At 38.0% G+C, this 26,246-nt stretch overlaps 1 protein-coding gene across 4 annotated transcripts in view; it reads left to right on the forward strand.

Annotated features, from left to right (window-relative positions):
* erc2 (ELKS/RAB6-interacting/CAST family member 2) overlaps positions 1-26,246 on the forward strand; it is a 109,255-nt gene that overhangs the window by 22,806 nt on the left and 60,203 nt on the right. For 3 of the 4 annotated variants that reach the window (XM_057845366.1, XM_057845369.1, XM_057845370.1), the window contains exon 3: positions 12,371-12,394. The exons of the other annotated variant lie outside the window; for it this stretch is intronic. In XM_057845366.1, the coding sequence (XP_057701349.1) occupies positions 12,371-12,394 (24 nt within the window). The remainder of the gene's footprint in view (positions 1-12,370; positions 12,395-26,246) is intronic. 4 annotated transcript variants of the gene reach the window in all.

Here is a 26,246-nt window from a genome sequence, read left to right on the forward strand (position 1 = left end):
CTGGCTGTGTGTTTGGGATCATTGTCATGCTGAAAGACTCAGCCACATCTCATCTTCAATGCCCTTGCTGATGGAAGGAGATTTTCACTCAAAATCTCTCGAGACATCGCCCCATTCATGCTTTCCTTTACACAGATCAGTCGTCCTGGTCCCTTTGCAGAAAAACAGCCCCAAAGCATGATGTTTCCACCCCCATGCTTCACAGTGGGTATGGTGCAATTCAGTATTCTTTTTCCTCCAAACAAGAGAACCTGTGTTTCTAACAAAAAGTTCTATTTTGGTTTCATCTGACCATAACACATTCTCCCAGTCCTCTTCTGGATCATCCAAATGCTCTCTAGCGAACCACAGACAGGCCTGGACGTGTACTTTCTTCAGCAGGGGGACACGTCTGGCAGTGCAGGATTTGAGTCCCTGGCGGCACATTGTGTTACTGATAGTAGCCTTCGTTACTGTGGTCCCAGCTCTCTGTAGGTCATTCACTAGGTCTCCCCGTGTGGTTCTGGGATTTTTGCTCTCCGTTCTTGTTATCATTTCGACGCCACTGGGTGAGGAGGGAGTTGAAAGTCCATGTTGCCCAATGACAGCCCCAAAATATCACTGCTCTAGAGGAGATCTGCAATGAGGAATGGGCCAAAATACCAGCAACAGTGTGTGAAAAGCTTGTGAAGAGTTACAGAAAACGTTTGGCCTCCATTATTGTCAACAAAGTGTACTTAACAAAGTATTAAGATTAACTTTTGGTATAGACCAAATACTTATTTTCCACCATGAATTGCAAATAAATTCTTTAAAAATCAGACAATGTGATTTTCAGTTTTTGTTTTTTTTTCCACATTCTGTCTCTCGTGGTTGAGGTTTACCCATGTTGACAATTACAGGCCTCTAATATTTTCAAGTGGGAGAACTTGCACAATTAGTGGTTGACGAAATACTTATTTGCCCCACTGTATGTATTGCATCACAAATACGCACCATCATTGAGAATACCATATTACAGTAATACCGAACCTTTGCGGAACTCCCAAAAATAACCTTTGTTATAAGTCTGTCCACATTACGTAACAGACATTATTTAATTTTGGTGTGTTGTCCCCATCTGGCCACCCCAGTAAAAAAAAAAAAATATCTGGAATCGCTGCTGGGTTTGTGTGAACACATCGGACTCCATTCCCCACCAATCAGAGCGACTTCTGATATACCTTTTGAATGTGTCCCACTCATGTCTTGCATTGATGTTCAGAAATGTATGCATTGACCTGTGCATGTCCGAAGCATTGTCACTTTGCTATGTCTAATTCAATTGAGTACCCTCTGACATGTCAGTGGGACTTGAAGTGGGTTTACTTGATGAATGAGCTGGTGATAAACGCTGACAACTTAAATGCATCTATCTATTTCTATTCTGACTCCATATTAGCTGTGGTGGACAGTAAAATGAAGCTGAACCTACTATTCCTACTCCTACTACCACTACTAATAATGATAAAAATAATGATAATGATAATAATAATCGGTGGTTGAGTGGTTAGCACGTTCGCCCCACAGTTCTGTCCACAGTACTGTCCATAGAAAGCTGGGATAGGCTCCAGCATCATTGCAACCCTTCTGAGGATAGGCGCCACAGAAGATGAATGAATGAATACTAATAATAATATATGTAATGACAATCTATATCCACAATGATTCTGAGGGTTCGAAGCCTGCTTTTGACTTATGTTTTTTAAAGACATGTAGTACGTCTAAAACCCAAGCACATCGATGTAGCCTACAGTCTGTCTGCCTGTCAAATTTCGCAAAATCACCTTAAACTGCCACCAAAGTTTTCATGAGGATTGATCAGGCGTATCCTTTAGACCCGTGGTCTCCAAACCGGTTCTCAAGGGCCGCTCCAACTGATCCTGCACAGACATTCAACCAAATAGGTTTCTACTTAAAATGACTTAAACAAGTAGCATTTGACTGCAATAAACAGATTACATTTATAAGACACCTAATTGGTGAAATGGTCCCCTCATGTTCACTTAGAATGAGATCCTGATTCCTGCATCCATTGCGGCCCTTTGTGGAATATTTTGAAGACCCCTGCTTTAGACTGGCTGATGAGCAGCAAAGTTTCCTTCTGTTGGGAATATCTTCAAGGAAAAACTTTTGCTTCAATGTCTACTTATGCAAAGAACATTCTGACAAATTCATTGGCTGTAGAACTAGAGAACAGAACTGGCCGAAGAACGAGACAAACCCTTGGTGACACAACGTTAGCAGGGATCAATTCGCTCCCCACTTTCTACTATTCTGGGTGCCACCATGATTCCCGTTCACGTTGGAGCATAGTCTTCATAATGTATGACGGGACAAGGGGCGCAGGGCTAATTCATAGGGGGCCTATCTCCGTCAAAGCTGACCGATTGCTTAAATCCCTAAATTCTTTATAGATATGGATGTAACACAATCTCAATTGTTGGTTAAAAGCAAAAAAAAAAAAAAAAAAGGCAGTTAGCATTTATTTTACGAAAATATGTCGAATGTGCTACTAGTCTTTAAGCCACTGCGCCTCCTCATCACAAAGAGCTTTTTACTTTGACATTCTTGTGAATACATTTTTAAATCCCTGAATTCTTTATAGATATGGTCGTAAAGCAGTCTCGATTCTTGGTTAAAAGCAAAAATCTGGGCAGTTAGCATTTATTTTACGGAAATATGTCAAATGTGCTGCTAGTCTTTAGCCACTGTGGCGCCGCCTTATCACCACAGAGCTTTTTACATTGCAATTCTCATGAACACATGCTCAAATCCCTGAGCTCTTTATAGATATGGACATAAAACATCTTGGTTAAAAGCAAGAAAACAGGCAGTTAGCATTTATTTTACGTAAGTATGTCGAATGTGCTGCTTATCTTTAAGCCACTGTGGTGCCGCCTCATCACCACAAAGAGCTTTTTATGTTCACATTGTTGTGAATAAATGCTTAAATCCCTGAATTCTTTATAGATATGGACGTAAAACAGTCTCGATTGTTGGTTAAAAGCAAAAAAACGGGTAGTAAGCATTTATTTTACGTATATATCGCAAAGTATAACGCCAATGCTGTAGCGGCTAATTTCTCCCATTGATTTTTTTCTCGTTTCAAAATGCATGCTTGGTACGAGAAAAATAATAATTACCTTGAATCCTCAAACAAATCCTGACACAATCCTTCCTGTTTGTATGCGGCACAGCTTTCGTACTTATTCAACTTAAATCCGGCGTTGGGTCGCTGCATGTGTTTGAGAAGAACTAAGACCGACTGCGAATAACTAAAGCGGAGTGTTGGACGGCCCCCTACGAAAAGGTGTGCCGCAGTGTTTTGGGAATTTGTCGCATCAATACCATTATGAAGTCTATGGTTGGAGAATCCCATATATGGAGTGTTTGGGCAGGTGCATTTGTCACCTCATCACAAGACACACTGTGCTAATCTTTAAATTGTATGTTTATGTTTTGATTTAAAAAAAAAAAAAAAAAAAAAAAAAGAGAGAGACCCCTCTTACGATCAGCTTCAAGAAATTGTGAACATGCCGGTAGTGTAAAATAAATAAATGAATAAATAAATAAATCAGTCAATCAAACAACAGTGGCAATCTGGTATTGGAGAATTTTAAAACACTTCCTTCACGAACATTTCCGAAAGTGTTCCGGAAACAGCCGAATGGGGCGGAGACGTCACGACAAGTGATTGACAGTCGAGGCAGAGCCAGGTGCCATTGTTTTTTATTGACGAGAGAGTAGCGTTGGGGTTTGTTTGACCAAAACATCACAAAAATGGTTCAAAACTGCTGTGCTATGTGGTGTACAAATAGTTATTTATTGGAATATAGTATCCATGAGTTCCTGAACGCGAAAAAAAAAGCTGGACAAAAAAGCTGGACTACACAGACAATGGGTAAAGTTCGTCCGTGCAAAGAAGGCTAATTTTCTAGACACAGCCTCCGGCACGCTTTTCTGTGGTGCGCATTTTCCACCTGAAAGCTTCTCGAACTATGGACAAGTGAAATCGGATTTTGCTAAAAGATTGCTGCTCAAAGGAGATGCAGTGCCGACCATACACGCCCAGCCACCTAAATGTCCCGAGATATCAAGAAAGAGGACGATGACTGGTAAAGGAGGCTAAAGCTAAGCAAAGGAGGGGAGCAGCCAAGCTCGAAATGGCCAGAGTGAGTACTCTTTTCTAATAAAAAAATGTCATGCATTGGATACAGGACTGGACACATGTATAAATTATCGTTCGTAAAATATATAGAACAAATCCTCTGATCCCATTCATATTTGTGTCTGTTGGCAGAGCGAAAAGCTATAATAGCGCAATAAATGATAATTATTCTATGCATTCCTTTATTTTGCAGTCACGGTGTATCAGCTACACAAAAAGAAATGCAAAACAAATCATTGGTGTTTCCCACACGATCTGCTGCCGATGTTTCATCAGTGTCATTGCTCCCCTCAATGACCGTTTCATTACGCTGTATTGGCGTTTGTTTGGGCTCAAATTGGTAACCTAAAACACCGATTAAAGCTTCATAACTCTCCTCGTCACCATTAGATGAACATTCGTTACGTCCTTCTACGTCGGATTCGTCGCTGAAACTAGAAACGAAATTGTCTGCCATCATCGCCGCCATTCAGTATTAAAGCACTGAGCCTTTTTCTTGTTGAAGAAACGCCCCTCACTGTCAATTCTGAATTCTCTTTTATTGACAACGAGGGGTGTTTCTTCATGAGGGAACCTGGAATATGTGCAGGACGAACACAATGCATCAGCATAAACAGCTCAAAACACCCCTAATTCTCCCCTCACTAGAAGGAATTATATTGATGCAGACAGGCGCTGCCCCCCTAGTGGCCGGTGGCACTCTCTTCACTTGTCGTGACGTCACGCACACAATCTGCCAGATCTCGGGCGCCGGTCGTTTTAGCTTGACACTCGAGCCAAATTTCTCTCATTTTCTTGTGTGTAATTACACGAAGTGGCATGATATGAATACAAAAGGCATGCGTTTATGGATCAATGATGGAATATTAAAATTTTCCCAGGGCACTACATACCCTTTAAGAACTACGGACTATCTAGACGAGCATGTTCAAATAACCTACAATTAGGCCTGTCAAAAATAACGCGTTAACGACCATGATTAATCTGGAAATATTAACGCATTAAAAAAAATAACGCAATTTACCGCTCACACTAAGTTTGGCCACAACTGCCTGCCGTAGTCCCACACGCTGATGTTTACATTCTCTGTGCGGCAATGCAGGACATAATGCAGCCAGCCATGATGAGTGAGCATGATGATTCCGTTTTAAAAAGCTGCCTAATGGAAACCTGGATAAAACCAAAGTTGTGTGCACATACTGCTGTGGTGAACTGTCCTTCGGATCGAAGCTCAACCAGCCTAAAGTACCACCTTCGGGCAAGGCACATCTTCGCTAGTGTTAGCAATGATGCTAACACTGCAGGAACAAGCCGCAGTCATCAAGCTTCACTGGCAGAGTGCGGACTCAGACTTGCCAACAAAAAGAAACCATGTAGGTTGACTACTGCTATCGCTACATGGGTAGCCAGAGACTGTAGACCCATTAACGTAGTCGAAGACGAGGGCCTTGAAAATCCAATGACAACAAACAGCAACAATCAATGACAAACCACTAGACAGGTACAAGGCAGTGCCAGCATGGACTAATGTCCACTACAGTGGTGGTCTGCGCACAATAAAGCCCACAGTAAGCTGGCCCACCTTGCAAAAAAAGTATCTGGTCACACCTGCCTCCTTGCGAGAGACTATTTTCTTTGACAGGGTACATTGTTCAAAAGAAAAGATCTGCTCTGTTATCTGAAAATGTCAACAAGCTAGTTTGCCTGAGAAGTTGGTTAAAAAAAAAAAATAAGAGTATGGCTAACTTAGTGTTTCTAAACACCTTCACACACAGTTTAGTGTAATGTTTTTCAGTTAAGTGTGTGAAAATTGTTGAAAAAAAAAAAAAATATCTCACACAGCTTTCAGGCCATATAGTGTAAAACTGCAAGTGCTGCATTTATTTGTTTTCAAATGTTGAATTTAACAGACAAGTTGTTTACACATTTTTTGAAATACTAGATATTGTTACTGTATTGTGCTTGTCTGCTTTTTAAATTGGGAGTCAATGTTGGGTAATATGCCAAACGGTACTTGAGCCACATTGTTAGTCTGAGGCACTTTAATCTGTTAAAACTCTTTGCTCTATAATACAGACAATTTATTTTATTTTTTATTTTATACGAGCTGAGTTGTTAAATAAAATTTTAAAACTCTATTTGGTTAATTATTAATTCATTCACACATCATACATTTCATCTTAAAACAATTTTCAAGTCAATTATAGTATTTTCCTAGATTTTTTTTCCTGAAGAGCAACTTTATTCATCCCGAGGGAAATGTGATTAATCATGATTAATCACACAATTGACATATGATTAACTAGATTAAATTTTTTAATCGTTTGACAGCACTACCTACAATGCTTACTTTTGGAACGTGTGAGGACACATACAGGCACAAGGATAACATCACCTCGGAACCGTGAGGCACCTCATGCAGCAGCACCTCATGCATAGAAAATGTAAAAGCTCCGGACAAAATTAACCCACAATATGGTTTTGTATGTGGAATGATTTCATTCAGGGGGCTCACATTGCATTAGTGCTAAATTGGTATTAATAATGGCAGGTTGGAATGATTTAAAGACATTTTTTTTTTCTTTTCTTTTTTTTAAATTTTCCCGCGGGCACAGTGAACACAACAAAATCAGATGAATCTTGACTGACTCATAGCCCAGGAAGTGGTACACATCTGCTATTGATGGGTGTGTCACAGTCTTTTTCAGACACAGTGCAATTATGCAAATGACATCATTGACTGCACCAAGCACTTTAGCTCCAAGATGGAAAGCTATTGATTAGGGCAGAACATTAGATGAAAAGGAAGTTGAGATGCAAGACAGATATGCTAAGAGAGGAGATGCATTATTATTTTGTTGTTATTGATTGAATATATATTTTATTGTTAGTAATTTGATGTGGATTGTAATTCCTCATTTTATATTCTACTGACTAAAATTGGTGACAGAAGGCTTCAATGGAAATCGGATGAAATGGAGGCTATGAGTGGGGGATGAATTTTGGTAATGGCTCACACTTTGAATGTGTCTACAACTACATGACTGAAGCTCTTCATGTCGGAGGAACCTTTGCATCCTGTGCGAAAGGAAACACTGCCTTCTAGTGGTGTTGAAAGACATACGGACAGAACATTAGGTACACTGTTTTTACTGATCAACCACACCTTTATACTACTATATTTGGCTTAAATGGATGGTAATGATAGCTAAAAGAAAAATGCTGAAATATGCATTTTTTTTGTTGGACAATTTATTAAAGGAATCAAAAAATAAATAAAATTAGATACCTACATGCACAGTTCTAATCAGTGATGTGAAGTACAGTATTTCCAATATATGTATTTAAAATACATATTCCAGTATAAAAAAATATGTTACTTCACATGTATTTTTACAAGAATTACAATGCCATCATATTTTATATCAAACTACTTCAATGTCCAATACAGTATACACTGTATTGGTATTTTCAAGATACAAACCCACTTCCTCTGAGACAGCGTGATACTGTATTCACTCTTAAAGCATTGCACACAGCCTATTTACGTTTCTACATTAAAGTTTTGCATTAAACAATGCTGACTTGCTACAGAAATTGAGACTGCTTGCATCACCGTTCTAAAGAGTTTTTAGGGAGGCCCTCACATAGGTTGTGCTTGAATCATTTAATTACTTTGCAGATCCAAGGCAGGACTTAAATTGTATGGATTTATTATACCCTCTTATAAAATGTTCGATTCAGCACAGTCATACTTTATCAGCACCAGCCGAGTAGTTTTATCCATTTGCTGGTCTAATAAATAGTTACCTAAATTCCACCGTGTGTGAAAAATGAGTTCTTCAGAAAGGTATCAAGTTCGCCTAAATTCAATGCAGATCATTTCTTAACAACAAACAACAGTGGTATAGTAGTTAACATGTCTGCCTCACAATTCTGATATCAAGAGTTCAACCTAGACTTCCTATGCAGATTTTGCATGTTCTCTCCGTGCTTTTGTGGGGATAGTCTGGTTTCCTCCCACATCCCATAAACATGCATGGTAGGCTGATTGAACACCCAAAATTGTCCCTATCTGATAGTGTGCGTGAGTTTGTCTCTTTGTAGCTGCAATTGGCTGGCAACCAATTAAGGCTGTTCCCTGCCTCTTGCCCACTGGGATACACAAAAAAATGTACATGCACTATTTTAACTTTTAAATAGGTGATTTTCATTGTATATACACATTAGTTTTGTGTTTTTACACATTACTGAATCCATTGTTGTATTTATCATGTAAGAGAGTCAATTAAAACACTTGTGATTAAGCATTGCTTGATATATACGTAATGTGATTTTAACTTTTCAATAGGTGTTTTTCATTGTATATACACATTTGCTTTGTGTTTTTATAAATTACGGAATCAATTGTTGTATTAATTATATAAGAGAGTTAATTAAAACACTTATGAAAAAGCATTGCTCAAATATATACATATCTAACGTGAGTAAATCAAATAAAATGGCATTTTAAATCAGTGTTGTATATATATATATATATATATATATATGCATATATATTAGCTTTGTGTTTTTACAAATTACTGAAACCATTGTTGTATTTATCATTTAATAGAGTCAATTAAAACACTTCTGAAAAAGCATTGCCTAATATACTGTATTTTCACATACAATAAAGCACCGTTTAAATCCACTGATTTAAACGGGCAGGCCTTGTATGTGAAAGCAATTTCCTGGGTCGACTGACACGGAGATCACGCGGACATTTAACGGGTCGTGTCTTAGTATAATGTCCGGGACTTTCCCAGGGCAAGGCGTATGTGAAAGCAAGCATTAAATTCCCGGGTCACAGAATGATTGCTAATGACGCAAACATCATGGTGGGCCGATCGTCACTTCCTCTTTCTTCGCAGTAAGACGAAAAGTGGTAAACAAACATCGCAATTATCAACATAGCAAGCTGGAAATAGCTAAATTAAACTGAAAAGATAACAAAATTAAATTGCTACTAGATCGTAGAGCCGAGGAAGAGTCCATCGTTTATCTTTGAAAATGTGTAGTTTATTTTGTTGCTGATGTTAGGTTCCACAACTGCGGAAACAAGGTCTTACCTCAAAGCAGAAAACAACGGAGGGAAGCGTTCAAGGGTTTATTAAATACAAACAAAAATACACGCGATCGAGGAAAAGGGAGAATAACACAATGGGTCCGTGACGGTAGGTCGACGGGATCAATAATACGACATTCATTCATTTAACTACATAACTTAATAGTTACTTAAAGCAGTTGTGTGAAACCACTTGAAATAAGGTTTTTGCATTAATACCATTTTAATTTTTTTCAGTGTAGGCGCCAACACCCTTGTGAGGATAAGCGGCTCAGAAGATGAAAGAAGGATGAATTTTCATTTACTTTATAACTGTTTTTTTTTTTTTTTTTTTTTTTTAAACACCAAATGGTTGTTAAAACTGCATTAGTGCTCTTTCTGAGTTTGAACTTACACTGTGGCAGTCAGGTGTGCTGACTTCTGAGCCAAGAGGATAGTCTATCTTCAGCTGCCAGTACACCTGTTGAAGCTCTCATTTATTTGTTTTCCTGAACTTCTATTGGCACAGAACTTCCTCAAACTGATCTGCAGTAGCTCAGTAGTTAGCATGTTACCCACTGAGATGACAGCGTGGGTTCAAATCCTGACTGAAGTCAGGGACAATGAGTAAAGATCTGACATGATGTCACTATCATTAAGAGTGGTTACATATCAATTAAGTTCCTGTGACAACATAAAAAATACTAAATAGCATTATTATTTGAATTGAATTAATACTTTGAGACGATTCGGCTATATACAACGATCTGGCACACCGCAGATGACGTAAAATGACTCAATCTGCCGTTTAGCTACTCCTGTCATTATAGCGCGCTGGCGCCGCCATCAGGGTGATGATGTTGGCAGAGTAACGATTTCAGCTGATTTAGAATTCAGCCTAAAGGAGGAGAAAAATATGCGATAGAGAGCAGCAAAATGTCATCATTGTTTTTATCTCTCTACTCCAATATTTTTACAGCATATTCTTTTTATCTAAGTAGTTTTCCCCAATTGCTAAATAAATTGTATGGTCATGACAAATAATAGTCTTGTGCTAAATGGAATATGAAATATTAAAAATGCATTTATTCAGTACGGCAGGGCCACCTGAGTTAGTCTGCTCTTGTCATTTCCCTGCAGGGACTCGGAGACAGGGAAAGAGCGTAAACAAAAGAGTGTGAGAGCTATGCTGCATGCTAACCTGAAGTGAACAGCTCTTCCAAGTCTCTTCCTCGCTTTTAGAAAATGAAAAAAATCACACAAAACTACATTGACTCTCGTCACACATGGCGGCGGGGGTGATAGCCTTCACTGATCGGCCAGCCCCTGCCGGTGAGCAAGTTTCGGCTCGTCGTTGAACACCAAAAATGGTGCGTTCTCGGTGGACAAACCAGCCGACGTCGGAGCACGTAGCTGCCCGAGCCCAAGTCCTCCTCCGGTCGCCAGTCTTTATAAGTTAAGGTGACAATTATTATTATTGTAACATCACCACAGAAATCACCAGCTTCGTCAGTTTTTTAATCATTTATTTCAGAACTTGTGCAACACAACATGCCTACTGTCCCCCGCTGCTGACGCCCAACAACAGAACACGAAACCTGAAATAAAAACTCTAGTTCACTCGCTCTCACGCTGTCGTCAGCCACTCGGTGCATTCAGGTACACCACGCAAAATACATCTGCCACATTACATATTATTTTTCTGATTTTTATTCATAATTTTTTTGTTTTTGTTTTTGCTCCTTGTAATTGCTATTTGCAATAGTAACTGCAGTGTTATTAAGGATTTAGTGTAGGTTTTCTGCTTTGGAACAAATTAAAGGAATTATAATGTATTCTTACGGGAAAATCCTGCTCAACATTTGACCTTTCAACTTACAAACAAGGTCCTGGAACGAATTCATTTCGTATGTAGAGGTACCAGAGTATTTGACATAATATAAAACACGTAGCTCACTCACTTCCTTGTTCGTCCATTGGTCCCACAGTTGTCAGACTTGTTTTGCCCATGCTTCGCGGTGAACAGGATCTTCTTTGAAACCCAAAAAAGCTTACACATCTCTCCCTGATGCAGCAACAAAAGCCTGCAGCACATTGGACTGGTGTGATACAAAAAAATTAAACAAATTAATCCACAAAATCAGCTGAATCTGCAGTCCTTCTGCATACGATAGTAATGGCTGTATTGTGAAGATGATTAGTCCACTGACGTCACATTCGCCTTCTTCCTCAATCCAGACTCTGGCTGGAAGTCACTCATTTTCATGGCATGGGATTTTAAAAAATTAAATAAATATATCAATCACTTCCACACACATACATGCGGTCAATTTCTATCAGGAGCATAAAATACCATGTGAAATATGAAATAATATGCTTTTTGCTGTCATAGGCACTGTACCAATATAAATTTTTACTCCAATTATTTCAGTTAAATGTACAAAAATCCCCTGTATAATTGATTGTTATGTATCGCACTTAGCTGTATTGCACTGAACCACCATGCCATTTTAAGTGTATTTTATTTCATTAAGTAAACCTGACAAACATTACTCACATGATAACATATGCAAACCTAAACAGAAGAGCTGAGACAGGCAAAGAGTGAAGATGATCATTTGACTTTACAGCAGGGTTAACCTGGACTGAGCTGACAAGCCCCGAGATGACAGGAATACGATGCATACACACAATGAAATACATTTTAGTCCAACGCGCTTGCCCAATCTCATGTCAGTACTGCTGACACCTCATCTCATTATCTGATAGCACTCTGTGACTTGCTAAATCACACGAAAATTGGAGGAATGCTGTCTTACATATTTTTTGAGGTTGGAATCTCACATGTGATTTTTATGTGCAGGAGTCTGTTAGTCTCTTTCCAGAAAGGTCAATGAAATCTTGTTTTGTCTGAAGAAATCCCTTGACTTGAATGTGGATAATCATAAAAAACTGGACAGACTGTCCAGTGGCTTCTTTTTTGAACAATTGGTCAGGTTTATGTTGCTCATCCGTCTGTTGCATCATGCTCTGACACTGACTGTTTTACCATACATTTGTGTTTTTTTCCTGTTCATTCTGCCCATGCTGAGCAGCTGCTGGATGCCAGGAGAACAAAGGTTTGTCCCTATGTTTGCACCAAATGTGGCGTGCACAACATAGAGTCACCTTCAGTGTGATGTGTACTTGTAGAAACCTGGCAATCCCTTTGCACCTCTTGTCCTTATCAGACCCTAAGAAGAAATTTAAACTTTATTTATTATTCCCTTCAAGGCTATCAATACCAATTGAGTCATGTTGCCACAAAATGTGGTCGTATAAATAATGTAAATACAGCGTAGCTTATGATTTTTTCACTCCGAATGTGTGTTCCCTATGTAGCACCACATCCCACGACACCTAAAACAATTTTTTTCAAAAAAAGTTTTTGTTTTCATACCCTATAAGAGACTTTAGTATACAACGTTCACCCCCCCCCCCCAAAAAAAAAAAAACAATCGATTTTAACTTAAATTTAACACATAACTACATCTTGTAAGCACAACAGCTGCGCTTGTGTGTAAAATGTACAAACTAACACATTTTTATATTACTGATATGTTTTGGAATTTGGCAGAAAACTCCGTGCCATAAGAGACTGAAAGTTCATTTAATGACTTGGTTCATAAAGGTGCTATAATAGGAAGTAGGAATAAATGTATTAATAAGATAATAATATTAAAATACCTTATTTGCTGAGACTTCACTTGTTTATTCGTGGCATTTCATAGTGAAGGAGGGATTAAAAAAAATATTATTTTGAGTTAAAATGTTTATTTACAATATTTACTGTTGTATTATTTGTAAAGTGACATACAGTATAAGAACTAGCATAGTACTAACTCTGGATGCCACAGGGTTAATTAGATTTAGCTGATTTTTAGCATTAAGCTAAAACAGAAAATGTATCACTAGCATTTGAAGCACCTTTGTTCTCTTCTTATGTACGCACGCCAAGCCAGAATTCTACTTATCAATAATCATGATAATGCATAGACACCACCATCTGATAGTGAAGTCAATGGATAATGGTGATAATAGGTTGAACATATTACCATTCTCTTCATTATAAAGAAACTCAGTCCAGTCAACAGGAGCTGCTCATAACACTGTTCAGAAGTGCATTATTGTACGTTTTTGTTATGGCCCTCCAAACAAACACACCATCCAAAATCCTCTCATACCAAGGGCACAGGTTTCATTTAATTTTGAGATTATTTTATATATATATTAGGGCTGTCAAACGTTAAAATTTTTAATCGAGTTAATCACAGCTTAAAAATTAATTAATTGTAATTAATCGCAATTCAAACCATCTCTAAAATATGCCATATTTTTCTGTAAATTATTGTTGGAATGGAAAGATAAGACACAAGATGGATATATACATTCAACATACTGTACATAAGTACTGTATTTGTTTATTATAACAATAAATGAACAAGATGCATTAACATTAACATTCTGTTAAAGCGATCCATGGATAGAAAGACTTGTAGTTCTTAAAAGATAAATGTTAGTAAAAGTTATAGAAATTTTATATTAAAACTAGGGCTGTCAAAATTATCGCGTTAACGCACGGTAATTAATTTTTTAAATTAATCACGTTAAAATTAGGGCTGTCAAACGATTAACATTTTTAATTGAGTTAATTACAGCTTAAAAATAATCGTAATTAATCGCAATTCAAACCATCTATAAAATATGCCATATTTTTCTGTAAATTATTGTTGGAATGGAAAGATAAGACAAGATGGATATATACATTCAACATACGGTACATAAGGACTGTATTTGTTTATTATAACAATAAATCAACAAGATGGCATTAACATTATTAACATTCTGTTAAAGTGATCCATGGATAGAAAGACTTGTAGTTCTTAAAAGATGAATATTAGTACAAGTTATAGAAATGTTATATTAAAACGCCTCTTATTGTTTTCGTTTTAATAAAATTTGTAAACTTTTCAATCAAAAAATAAACTAGTAGCCCTATTCTGTCCTCAATGTGTGTGAGTACACAAATTGACAGATAGCGAACATAAGTTCCAAAAAGAAATCAGACGGTGTGGCAAAGTTGCATGGGCTTTACTGAAGTCATCTCTTTTTGACAGGAGCACGTTTCTTGTATTTTTGTAAAACTGAAAATAACAAGGCAATGTGTCAATAACTTGCATAAATCACAAATTTACATAAAATGTACACACACGTGTCCATTTGAGCAGTAGCACTAGCCAATTAGCTCACAAGCATCTAACAATGTAACTGCATTTCACCATATATGTGAACAAATTCAAATACACATCATCAATAACTATCTAATGGTCATGAATATAAACAAAGGAGGAATATAACCCACAAGCGATGCATGTATTAGACACAAACAGTGTGATGGGGCTATGAGAACTGCCACTGATTACTGGATGCGGACGTTAGCTGGTCTGAATAGCACTGTCTATTAGTGTGAGTTCGCGTTGACATATAATCACGTCAGAAAAGCGCGCCGAAAGCCAAATAATCAGCTGCACTGAATCGCCAGCAGAGGGCGACATTACGCCACATAACATATGCAAGTCACCCCCAAGCGCCAGCAGAGGGCGGAAAAACTCCATGAAACACAATTAACAAGTTGGCCTTTCACTGTACTGACATTTAAATCTGTCTGAGCCGGCCTAGTGCGTTAATTGCGTCAAATATTTTAACGTGATTAATTGAAAAAATTAATTAACGCCCGTTAACGCGATAATTTTGACATCCCTAATATATATATATATATATATATATATATATATATATATATATATATAGTCCTAAAATATTTTGCATATTGTGATAAGGTTCAATATTTTCTGTAATGTACTGATGAACATTAGACTTTCATATATCTTTGATTCTTTACACACAACTGAAGTAGTTCAAGCCTTTTACTGTTTTAATATTGATGATTCTGGCAAACAGGTCAAGAAAAAACAAAAATCCCTACCTAAAAAAATTATTATATTTCTTCCGACCAATACAAAAAAGTGTTTTTTAATACAAAAAAAGTCAACCTTCAATTAATTATATCAGCTATGCACTCAATACTTGGTCGGGAATCTTTTTGCAGAAATGACTGCTTCAATGCAGGGCCGGCCTAGCCTACACGCAGATTATGCAGCTGCTTAGGGCCCCTGACCACTAGGGGGCCCCCAATCTGGCAATTGTCCCTCAACTTCCTCTTCACAGTATCCCACAGATTCTCTATGGGGTTCAGGTCAGGAGAGTTGGCAGGCCAATTGAGCACAGTAATGCCATTGTCTGTAAACCATTTACCAGTGGTTTTGGCACTGTGAGCAGGTGCCAGGTCGTGCTGAAAAATAAAATCTTCATCTCCATGAAGCTTATCAGAAGATGGCGGCATGAAGTGCTCCAAAATCGCCTGATAGCTAGGTGCATTGACCCTGCCCTTGATAAAACACAGTAGACCAACACCAGCAGCTGACATGGCACCCCAGACCATCACTGATTGTGGGTACTTGACACTGGACTTCAGGCATTTTGCCATTTCCTTCTCCCAGTCTTCCTTCAAACTCTGGCACTTTGATTTCCGAATTACATACAAAATTTGCTTTCATATGAAAAAAAGTACTTTGGACCACTGAGCAACAGTCCAGTGCTGCTACTCTGTAGCCCAGGTCAGCCACTTCTGCCACTGTTTCAGGTTAATAAGTGGCTTGACCTCGGGAATGCAGCACCTGTAGCCCATTTCCAGCAAGCGCCTGTGCACGGTGGCTCTGGATGTTTCTACTCCAGACTAAGTCCACTGTTTCTGCAGGTCCCCCAAGGTCTGGAATCGGCCCTTGTCCACAATCTCTCTCAGGGTGCGGTCACCTCTTCTGGTTGTGCAGCGTTTCGTGCCACACTTTTTCCTTCCCACAGACTTCCCAATTAGGTGCCTTGATACAGCACTCTGGGAACAGCCTATTCGCTCAGAAATTTCTTTCTGTGTCTTATCCTCTTGCATGAGGGTGTCAATGATGGCCTTCTGAACAGATGTCAGGTTGACAGCCTATTATTGCGGTTTTGAGTAATGAACCAAGCTGGTTCAGTTTTTAAAAGCCTCAGGAATATTTCGCAGGGGTTTTGAGTTAATTCGTTGATTCAGATGATTAGGTTAGTAGCTTCTTTAGAGTACCTTTTCATGATATGCTAATTTTTTGAGATAGGGATTTTTGGTTTTTCTTTGCTTTTTTGCCAAAATCAACAATATTAAAACAATAAAAGGCTTGCACTACTTCAGTTGTGCGTAATGAATCCAAAATATATGCAAGTGTAATTTTTATCAGTACATTACAGAAAATAATGAACTTTATCACAATATGCAATTTTTTTCGAGAAGGATATAGTATATGTGTATATATATATATATATATATTTATATATGTATATATATTAGGGCTGTCAAAATTATCGCGTTAACGCGCGGTAATTAATTTTTAAAAATTAATCACGTTAAAATATTTGACGCAATTAACGCACATGTCCCGCTCAGACAGTATTCTGCCTTTTGGTAAGTTTTACAGCAAGGTTTTTATTGCTGTCTAACAGCGAACTCTTGTGGTCGCTTTGCAACATGGTTTATTGCTTTCTTGCCAGTTCAATATGGCTGCACGACGTCTCGGGCTGACGCCTACGTTGTAATGTTGTGCTCATATGATCCTTGGACAAGATTTGTCCGTAAGTATGGTTGTTGTAAAGAATGTACATATTATGTTAGTAAGCGAAATGTTACATTTTTTGTATGAGACGCTTTTTGTTTATGTTTAGTGAACCTGTATAGCGTGCTAAGTTAACGTTGTTGCTAATGCAATGCTTGTGTACTTTTTTTTGTAGTTTCACTACGGTCTAAAGAGGACAGTGGTTTGAGGCCATTTTATTAATAAATCAGATGAAAAAGGAAGAAGTCTGATTATTAAGGCGTCGTTCACTAGCTGTCTAGCTTTGGAAAAAGTAGACGCTTCGGAGTGAGGACAGCATAGACAGCTTTAAATGACAGTAGATTGAAATGCCCACTACAGTCCTTATGTACCGTATGTTGAATGTATGTATCCATCTTGTGTCTTATCTTTCCATTACAACAAATTATTTTACAGAATATATATATATAAAATTTACAGAAAAATATGGCATATTTTATAGATGGTTTGAATTGCGATTAATTGCGATTAATTACGATTAATTAATTTTTAAGCTGTAATTAACTCGATTAAAAATTTTAATCGTTTGACAGCCCTAGTTTTAATATAAAATTTCTATAGCTTGTACTAACATTTATCTTTTAAGAACAAAGTCTTTCTATCCATGGATCGCTTTAACAGAACGTTAATGCCATCTTGTTGATTTATTGTTATAATAAACAAATACAGTACTTATGTACAGTATGTTGAATGTACGTATATATCCGTCTTGTATCTTTCCATTTCAACAATAATTTACAGAAAAATATGGCATATTTCATAGATGGTTTGAATTGCGATTAATTACGATTAATTAATTTTTAAGCTGTGATTAACTCGATTAAAAATTTTAATCGTTTGACAGCCCTAATATATATATATATATATATATATATATATATATATATATATATATATATATACACACACACACACACACACACACACACACACACACACACACACACACACACACACACACACATATATAAAATGTATTTTTTATTATACATTATTTTCATTACGTGTTATAATCTCTGCAATTTGTGGATTCAAGATAATATTTTGTTGTATTTGCATCACAAATGTATTTATTGAAATTACAGTACTGCTTTTTGAGCTTTTTAGGGCCAAATTATACCGGACGCGTTTGCGGTCCAGGTCCAGCAAGATATAGCGCTGGAGCCAATCTGTTTCCCTTTTTTCCTATTGTTCAAACTACACCGGCCGTGTCAGCGCTACAAATTGACTGTGGACCATCTCAGACGTGCCATAGCCCGCTGGATGGTTTGGTCTACTTTCTATTTTTGCGAGACGAATCCGTAAAAATGGGCAGAGCCAGGCCTGGAGTCAACAGGCTAGGTGCTTATTCACGGTTTAAACACCAGCAAACATGGACAAAGAACACTTCATCATGGAGGTGGAAAGTCACAAAGTGATTTGTGATGCAGCTGATCATTTTTATAAGGACAACATTAAAAAGGAAGTTCCATGGAACGCCATAGCAGAAGCTATGAGGATGAACGGTGAGTTTTTATGCAAACAGTAATTAAATAGTGTCACAAACCTTGCCTGGGATGGACAGACTGTTTGCCCTGTATTTTTCAAACACTGGGAGAACAGTCTGGGACCCAGCTACTCATTGGCCTCTCAAGCCCGAACCAAAGTAACCGTGCAATGAGATTAATTTATTTGCGTTACATGTTCTTAACGAGCAACCTCACTCTTGGGCGTCGGAAGTCGTCTCCACAACAACACAGATGGCGAACGGGAGAGCCGACAATATGTTCCAAACCGCGGTAAATTCAGTTTTAAATGACCAAAAACATATCGAGTCGCTAAAACCAACAGTCTGTCTGACGCTAGCCATGTTGAATGAACTTCTCCGTTCTCCGCTCTCCTCGTATGTTTATTTCCTCGCGCTACAGTTTCTTGTCGCTTTACCAACATCACGTCCGCCCATCGCTGATTTGTCCACTCCCCTGTCTGTTTGCTGTGGCTTGCTCCGCCATTGGAATTTTATCCGCGGAACGGTCGCCAGACTCTCTCGCTGGAACAGCGCTGAATCTGGAGTTCCAGGCAATCAAAAACCCATGGTAAAGCAAAAATCGGGAAAAATGTTCAGTCAAATCAAGCCCACCTCCCTCTCTGCTCCTCTGTTGAGTACAGACTCCATGTGTTTGTCTTTATTTTTAATGCCACATTTTCGGGCGCGATCACGCGAGAGCCCACGACGGCATGGAGCTGCCGGACCGCAGTTGTGACTAGCCGGTATGTTTTGTTCTATTTTTGACGCACTGCGGAGCATGCGGTAAACACAGGGATTGGCGGATTCGTACTGAAGACGCGTCTGGTATAATTTGGCCTTTACTCGAAATAACTTAGACTTTGACTCCTAAAGAAGTCTCTAATATCGAGTTGTTCATCGACATATGTGCAAAAAGTTTAAATAAAATAGCCAGATTAAGTAATTAACTAGCCAAACTGCTCGACTGAGTTAAAGACCAAATGTGAAGTAAGGTTGGCCAACCATGTTTTTGAATAATATCATTGGCTAAACAATTATAAGCATATTTTCGTTGTTTTTTTTAACGCAACCCTTCCAGATTCTTTGTTTAACCCATAGCAATGCCCTTAACAACGAAAATGCTTTTCTTCGACAATCTTTGGAAATTACGTCACACCGAGAACTGAGGCCACAGCGGTGTGGCGATGTATTGTTGTCAATCTAAAGAAAAGTTGTATGAGTGGCTGAAGGATAGCAGGGAACGTAAATGGACATCTTTTGTTCGCACAAAGCGAATGAATTTCACGCCATCATCGAGTAGTGTTCTCTGCTACAGACACTTCGAAGATGCCTGCTTCCTCAACCGGTCTGCTTATGATCAAGGATTTGCAAAAAAAGTAAGAGTGATTTTTGGATAAATGACTGATGACTTTGTTAAAGCAGAGCTGCCAACTGTTGTGGAATGAACAGTAGAAGCTAGCGACGTTAGCTGAAAGCTAACTCGTGGCAATCCCAGATCATAGTTGTTGTTGCGTTCGCTAGGTCAAGCGTGTTTAAATTGTGCGTCATCTACGATCTTGTCCGAAAGGGTTAATTCACTGTCAATCGGGAAAGGGGTGTGGATGTGCATATAAGCGGGTCAGCGTGTCGGTAATTAACGGTCACGTTGCCGTAAGAGACACACAACGCCCGTGAAATTGTGCACATTTATTTGTATTTGTATTATGTATTTCCACCTTCATGCTTCAAGCATTGCATTGCTTTTTGACTGTTCGGCGTTTCTTTCACGGTGATCGCATGATAGCCTTCTAGTTTGTGTTTTACGAGAGCCGCTGACAGGTGACAGTTGACAAATAGCGTGTTGGTTTAGCTTAGCCATTGAGTCAATCTCGCAGCGAATCAGCGAGCGGCGCAGGTCACGCAGTGAATCATGGGAAATGTAGTCTCGGGACAACACTGAAGTGGTGCTTTGTAATCTGTTCGCTTGTGTGAAAAAACTACATTTCCTCACGCCATTAGACGCCACTTCTACAGGCTCTATCTATCGCTCCGCACAGCCCGCCGAGAGCCCAAGCTGTGTTCGTACTGTTAGCTCCATGTGTTAATAAAGAAACAAAGTTGTCAGCACGTCGTGTCTTCGATATCTTTGTCAACAAAAAGCTCATAACAAGACACTATGCACGATCCGTTTAAGACACGCTGGGACTGGAGAGCTGTGAGTAGTAAGAGGCGAGGGAGAGATGACGAGAAGCAAAACTTAGCGGTCGAATGTGACGGCAGTCCGCTATTATTTTGTTTTCTTATTGTTGCCACAATAAAGTGGAGAAAGCCATCAACGACTCATCTCCTTCTTTCCCCCAAACGTTTTTAGATTATTACCTTATATGCACGACAGCTGCTGGATCTGCCAAAATGAGCATGAAGTCTGATTATGATTTTTTTTTTAAACAATGTCATCAGAGAGACAAAAACATAAAATTATGTGTAAATGCCTGCATCTTCAAATCATGAAAATAATAACAGCCTATATCTTACCAATCTTGTAATCTCGATGGGTCTTGTCTCCATTCCATGTCAGGTAGTCTAGGCACATTGTTTGCATCCTGATTAGCGTCTGGCTAATACATGTTAGGTCCAACATAAAATTCCAACCTCCTCTTCTTCCTCCAACTCTTCAAAAACTTGGATTTCCTCCCTTGCGCTCGATCTATCGCTTATACAGTATCGCTGTTTGAATCATTGTTGAAGGGCTTTGTATGGCGGCCGTATGGAGCGCTGCCATCGCTGTTCTCGGTGTGACGTATCACTTCCAGGTTCGTCCCCTTTCAGGCTCGAACTTCGGAAACGCGATTATTTTGTCAAATATACAACATATAAATTATTTTTTCATGCTTTATTTGTTGGGCAATGTTTAATTACTTTAATTGTGACCCTATTTGGCATGTTATGAAATTACTTCACATTTGGTCTTTAAGGGAAGAATGACTTCTGGGAACACAAATAAAACGTCCAGTGAGTGAACAATCTAGCTAGCAGGTTGCAACCATGGTTGTCAGATTGGAAAGACAGTCTCCAATCCAGTCACACCGTAAAATCCATCCCGTTCAGTACAAACCAAACCAAATGACAACCTTGCATTCAAGATATTTTTTTTTCCTGATACAATTCCATGTATATTTTCGTATTTTAACCAGAAAAAAAGTCAACCGTAGGGAACACAATGTGATGGAATCAATGCTATTTCACCGACAAAGGTAATTCCAGATCTAGTTCTTCTTAGAAAAGGTTAAACGAATGTATTATTTTGGTTTCAATTAATAAAATAATTAATAATCAACTACATATTTGTTCAGTATTAATCGTCAGAAATACTTTTTTGTCAATAGAAATCTCTGTCGAAGTGCAACTTGAGATATTTTCCAGGGCATATTCAAAGTGCTTTCTTGGAAAATGATTTCTACTGAAATTGGTCTCAAAAGGAGAAGCAAATCCATCTGTCACAAGAAAACAATTTGAAACACACCAGATTTCATAAACCCACCCAATTTCTCTCTTTCTTTGAAAATAGTCCAACTGGGCAGGAACCGTAGGCGGAGATTGAGGGGAGGCAGTGCCACCCCAGTGTCCGAAAAATGCAATTGCATGTAATTGACTTTCTCATAAATCAATTTAAAGGGGAAATTCAGATTTTTTGACATAAGGCTTAATCTTCGAGTTAGCAGGTTTTAATTAGTCGGTGGAGTTGATTTCAACAAATTCCATGCAGTTAGTCAGTTATTTGTTAGTTTCAGAGTTCCAGAGTGGCTGAGCTAGCCCCTAGCCCTTAGAATGTTGTCGTAAAGCTGTAAAGTAAACTGTAAAGTCGTAAAGCACTAAAACAAACAACAAAACAATAATGAACAATAATCCTACAAACTATTTCATAATGGATCAAAATTATTTTTCGAAGAAGTCATGTGACAACACCTTAAAGATGGTCCTTTGCTTTGCTTACCCAAAACTTCACCTGCGGAGGCAAGATGGATCTTTAAAATTTCTTTAAACATAAGATTCAAAGGCTTCAACAACAACAGCTTGAACCGAGGATTGAACACGAACTGTGTCAGGGTGTATATACAGTATACATGTATACATATATATTGTAAGTTAATTTTATTGCTGACACTGCGTTTCGGGGCCCACCCCCATGTTTTGCCCGCCCGCATCCCCTCCCACAAAAGTCAAACACCGCCTATGGTAAGAAAATGCCCAATTTGGAAACACTGAATGAAAAACGGAACCAGCTGATTAGCTGCTATAACAACTTTCTGCCAATAGAGGATGCCAACGGGCTATAACACAGTCCATGACTGGCTGGCGTTTTGATTATCTAGAAGTGGTCTTTTGAAGCTGAACATTTTTAGTTAAATGCTCAATTTTAAGATGAGTACATTGATTTATTGACATTGAATTTTGAGTTTAAGAAGAAATGGACAATTCATTGCAACATTTTGAAATATGGCAATTTACACATACCTTTTTAATGTGAAACAATTTCAGTGTAAGTCACTCAAAATTTGATGGCAAGCAGTATTGTATTAATATTTCTGGTAAATGACATATCCCGCTTTAAAAAATTTAAGGAGGTCAACTCTTCCTGAGCAGGGCTATAAGTATACCTGCACATATGCATCGAAAAAAGAGCCACTTTGTCATTGATCAACGTTCAGTTTCCATTGTTGGATGAATATTACTTAAACCCTTAAACACCTGAGCCTGTTTTGTCGGAATTTGCATGTCTTTAATCTTTCCTTTTTATTTAAAAAAAAAAAAAATGTTCACAATGGCCTGGTTGGGTCGCTTTTTCAGGACACCATAACCTTCATCTCCAAACTGTTATTATTTTCACTTACCAATTATAATCAACATTTTGGACCCCACCCCCCAAAAAACAAAAATATTTGGTAAAAATTTGTAATATTAATGTCCCATTGAAAACCAAACATTCTCAACAAAATGTTTTGAAGCTTGATTATATTTATTCAACTTGTTAGGATAAACATTCAACATAAAAAATGAGACTGAATTGCTTTATATTTGATACTTCAACACAAGGTATGTTCATCGGCATTTTTGTTCTTTCTACATACTATGGTCAAAACAAGTTATATATAGTATATAAATAATATTAAATAATATATAAATATATAAATAATAGGGCTGTCAAACGATTAAAAATTTTAATCGAGTTAATTACAGCTTAAAAATTAATTAATCGTTATTAATCGCAATTCAAACCATCTATAAAATAAGCCATTTTTTTCTGTAAATTATTGTTGGAATGGAAAGAAGACACAAGACGGATATATACATTCAACATACGGTACATATGTATTTGTTTATTATAACAATAAATCAACAAGATTAACATTATTAACATTCTGTTAAAGCGATCCATGGATAGAAAGACTTGTAGTTCTTAAAAGATAAATGTTAGTACAAGTTATAGAAAAAAAAACCCTCTTAATGTTTTCGTTTTAATAAAATTTGTAAAGTTTTCAATCAAAAAATAAACTAGTAGCTCGCCATTGTTGATGCCAATAATTACACAATGCTCATGTTGTGCTGAAACCCATGAAAGAAGTCGCACCCAAGCCCCAGCAGAGGGCGACACAACACCGAAAAACACAAGTAACAAGTGGACATTAAACTCTGCTGTCATTTTAATCTGTTTGAGTGGGGCATGTGCGTTAAATGCGTCAAATATTTTAACGTGATTAATTAAAAAAATTAATTACCGCCCGTTAACGCAATAATTATGACAGCCCTAATAAATAATTACAATATACAGTATATATATACAGTATATATCATCTAACACAAAAAGGATTAGGAGGATATCTCTTTGTGAGGTTAGGTATGGCACCTATCACTTTAACAAAAGTATGTACTTTCACTTTAGCTTCTCGAACACACACATCTATATACAAATTGAAAAGATTGATAGTGAACAAAAAAAATCAAATATAACATTAAAAAAAAGTATTTAAAAAAATATTGACAATAAACCTGTTCAGTTCAATTTTTTTCAGGTATGCCCCTCAGTTTTCCCTTGAACAATACACAGGGCTACGTGATAAACTACGTCACACTCTTCCGCCATTTTTGCGCTGCTGTCAGCCTGTTACTCTTCTCGCTCACCGACTCATCTGACCCATCCTCTTCCTCAAGTTGATGAAATAATGCATTAGGTTGCGCTACATTTAGTTTTAGATTCTTTCCGCAAAGTCGCTCGCTTAATCCAACCGGTCGTACCTTGCTACCTCACCTCCCTCTGAGGTGGCGCCTTGCTTGCCAATTTATGAAAAATGTTCACATTACATCTGTGGGTGGAAAAGCGCAATATAAGTATAACACCATGGTAACACTCAAGGTCTTTCATGACCTCACAATGGCTCCTGGGACATGTAGTTTTTCGTGGTGCTTTCAGTTTTGAAAAAGGACAAGAAATGGTGGAAATATGGACATAAACACATGGTCCATGTAGCGTTTTAATGCTTTTTTATGAGGGCAATAAAATTAAAAAAGTCAAATGACATTAACTCCCGTTTTACTTGGTCGATTGATTGCAAGTAAAAACGGGTGTGGACCTAAACTTCCGCACTTCCAAATGAGACCAACCAGCGGCACATGGGTGACATAATCGCAGCGTGACGAGGCTTCAAAGATGATATGCGTAAACGTGTCATGGCCGACATGTTCAGTGATAAATGATTAATATGTGTATTATTAAGGTTCTTTGCAGTGTTGTAGGACAGCAATGTACAGTGTATCACAAAAGTGAGTACACCCCTCGCATTTGGCAGATATTTAAGTCATTTCATGGGACAACACTGACAAAATGACACTGACACAATGAAAAGTAGTCTGTGTGCAGCTTATATAATAGACTTAATTTATTTTCCCCTCAAAATAACTCAAAATATAGCAATTAATATCTAAACCCCTGGCAACAAAAGTGAGTACACCCCTTAGAAACTACGTACATCCCTAAATGTCCAAATTGAGTACTGCTTGTCATTTTCCCTCCAAAATGTAATGTGACTCGTTACAGGAGTCCTGTCAGCATTGCTGCAGAGATTGAAGGGGGGGGGGGGGGGGGGGTAAGCCTGTTAGTGCTCAGACCATACGCCACACTAAATCAAATTGGTGTGCATGGTTGTCAACCCAGGAGGAAGCCTCTTCTGAAGACGGTACACAAGAAAACCCGCAAACAGTTTGCTGAAGACATGTCAACAAAGCACATGGATTACTGGAACCATGTCCTATAGTCTGATGAGACGGGCAGGCTTTCTTGTATCTGCAGAAATGCGAGGGGTGTACTTACTTTTGTGATACGCTGTATAAAAGTCACTGTCATATAGATAGCAAGATCACCAAATTATTTAAATAAAAACACTCCGCAGTACACTCTAAAAAAAAATCCACTGGCTCTACTTAAAAAATTGTTGTTACAATTTGCATTTATTTTTTTAAGTAAATTCAACTAAGCCATGATTAAGTACTTGTCTTATAAATTTTATAACTGGACTAACTCAATTAGTATAGTTGAACCATCATTATTTATTGTCCTCCACAAGCTTTATTGTGTAGAACCAACTCAATTTTTAAGTCCAAGTTTAAGCATTAATAAGAGGTAAAATTACTTCATTTAGGTTGCTAGAACTC

The sequence above is a fragment of the Corythoichthys intestinalis genome, chromosome 9 (genome assembly GCF_030265065.1).
Source record: "Corythoichthys intestinalis isolate RoL2023-P3 chromosome 9, ASM3026506v1, whole genome shotgun sequence".
Classification (NCBI taxonomy): Eukaryota; Metazoa; Chordata; class Actinopteri; order Syngnathiformes; family Syngnathidae; genus Corythoichthys; species Corythoichthys intestinalis.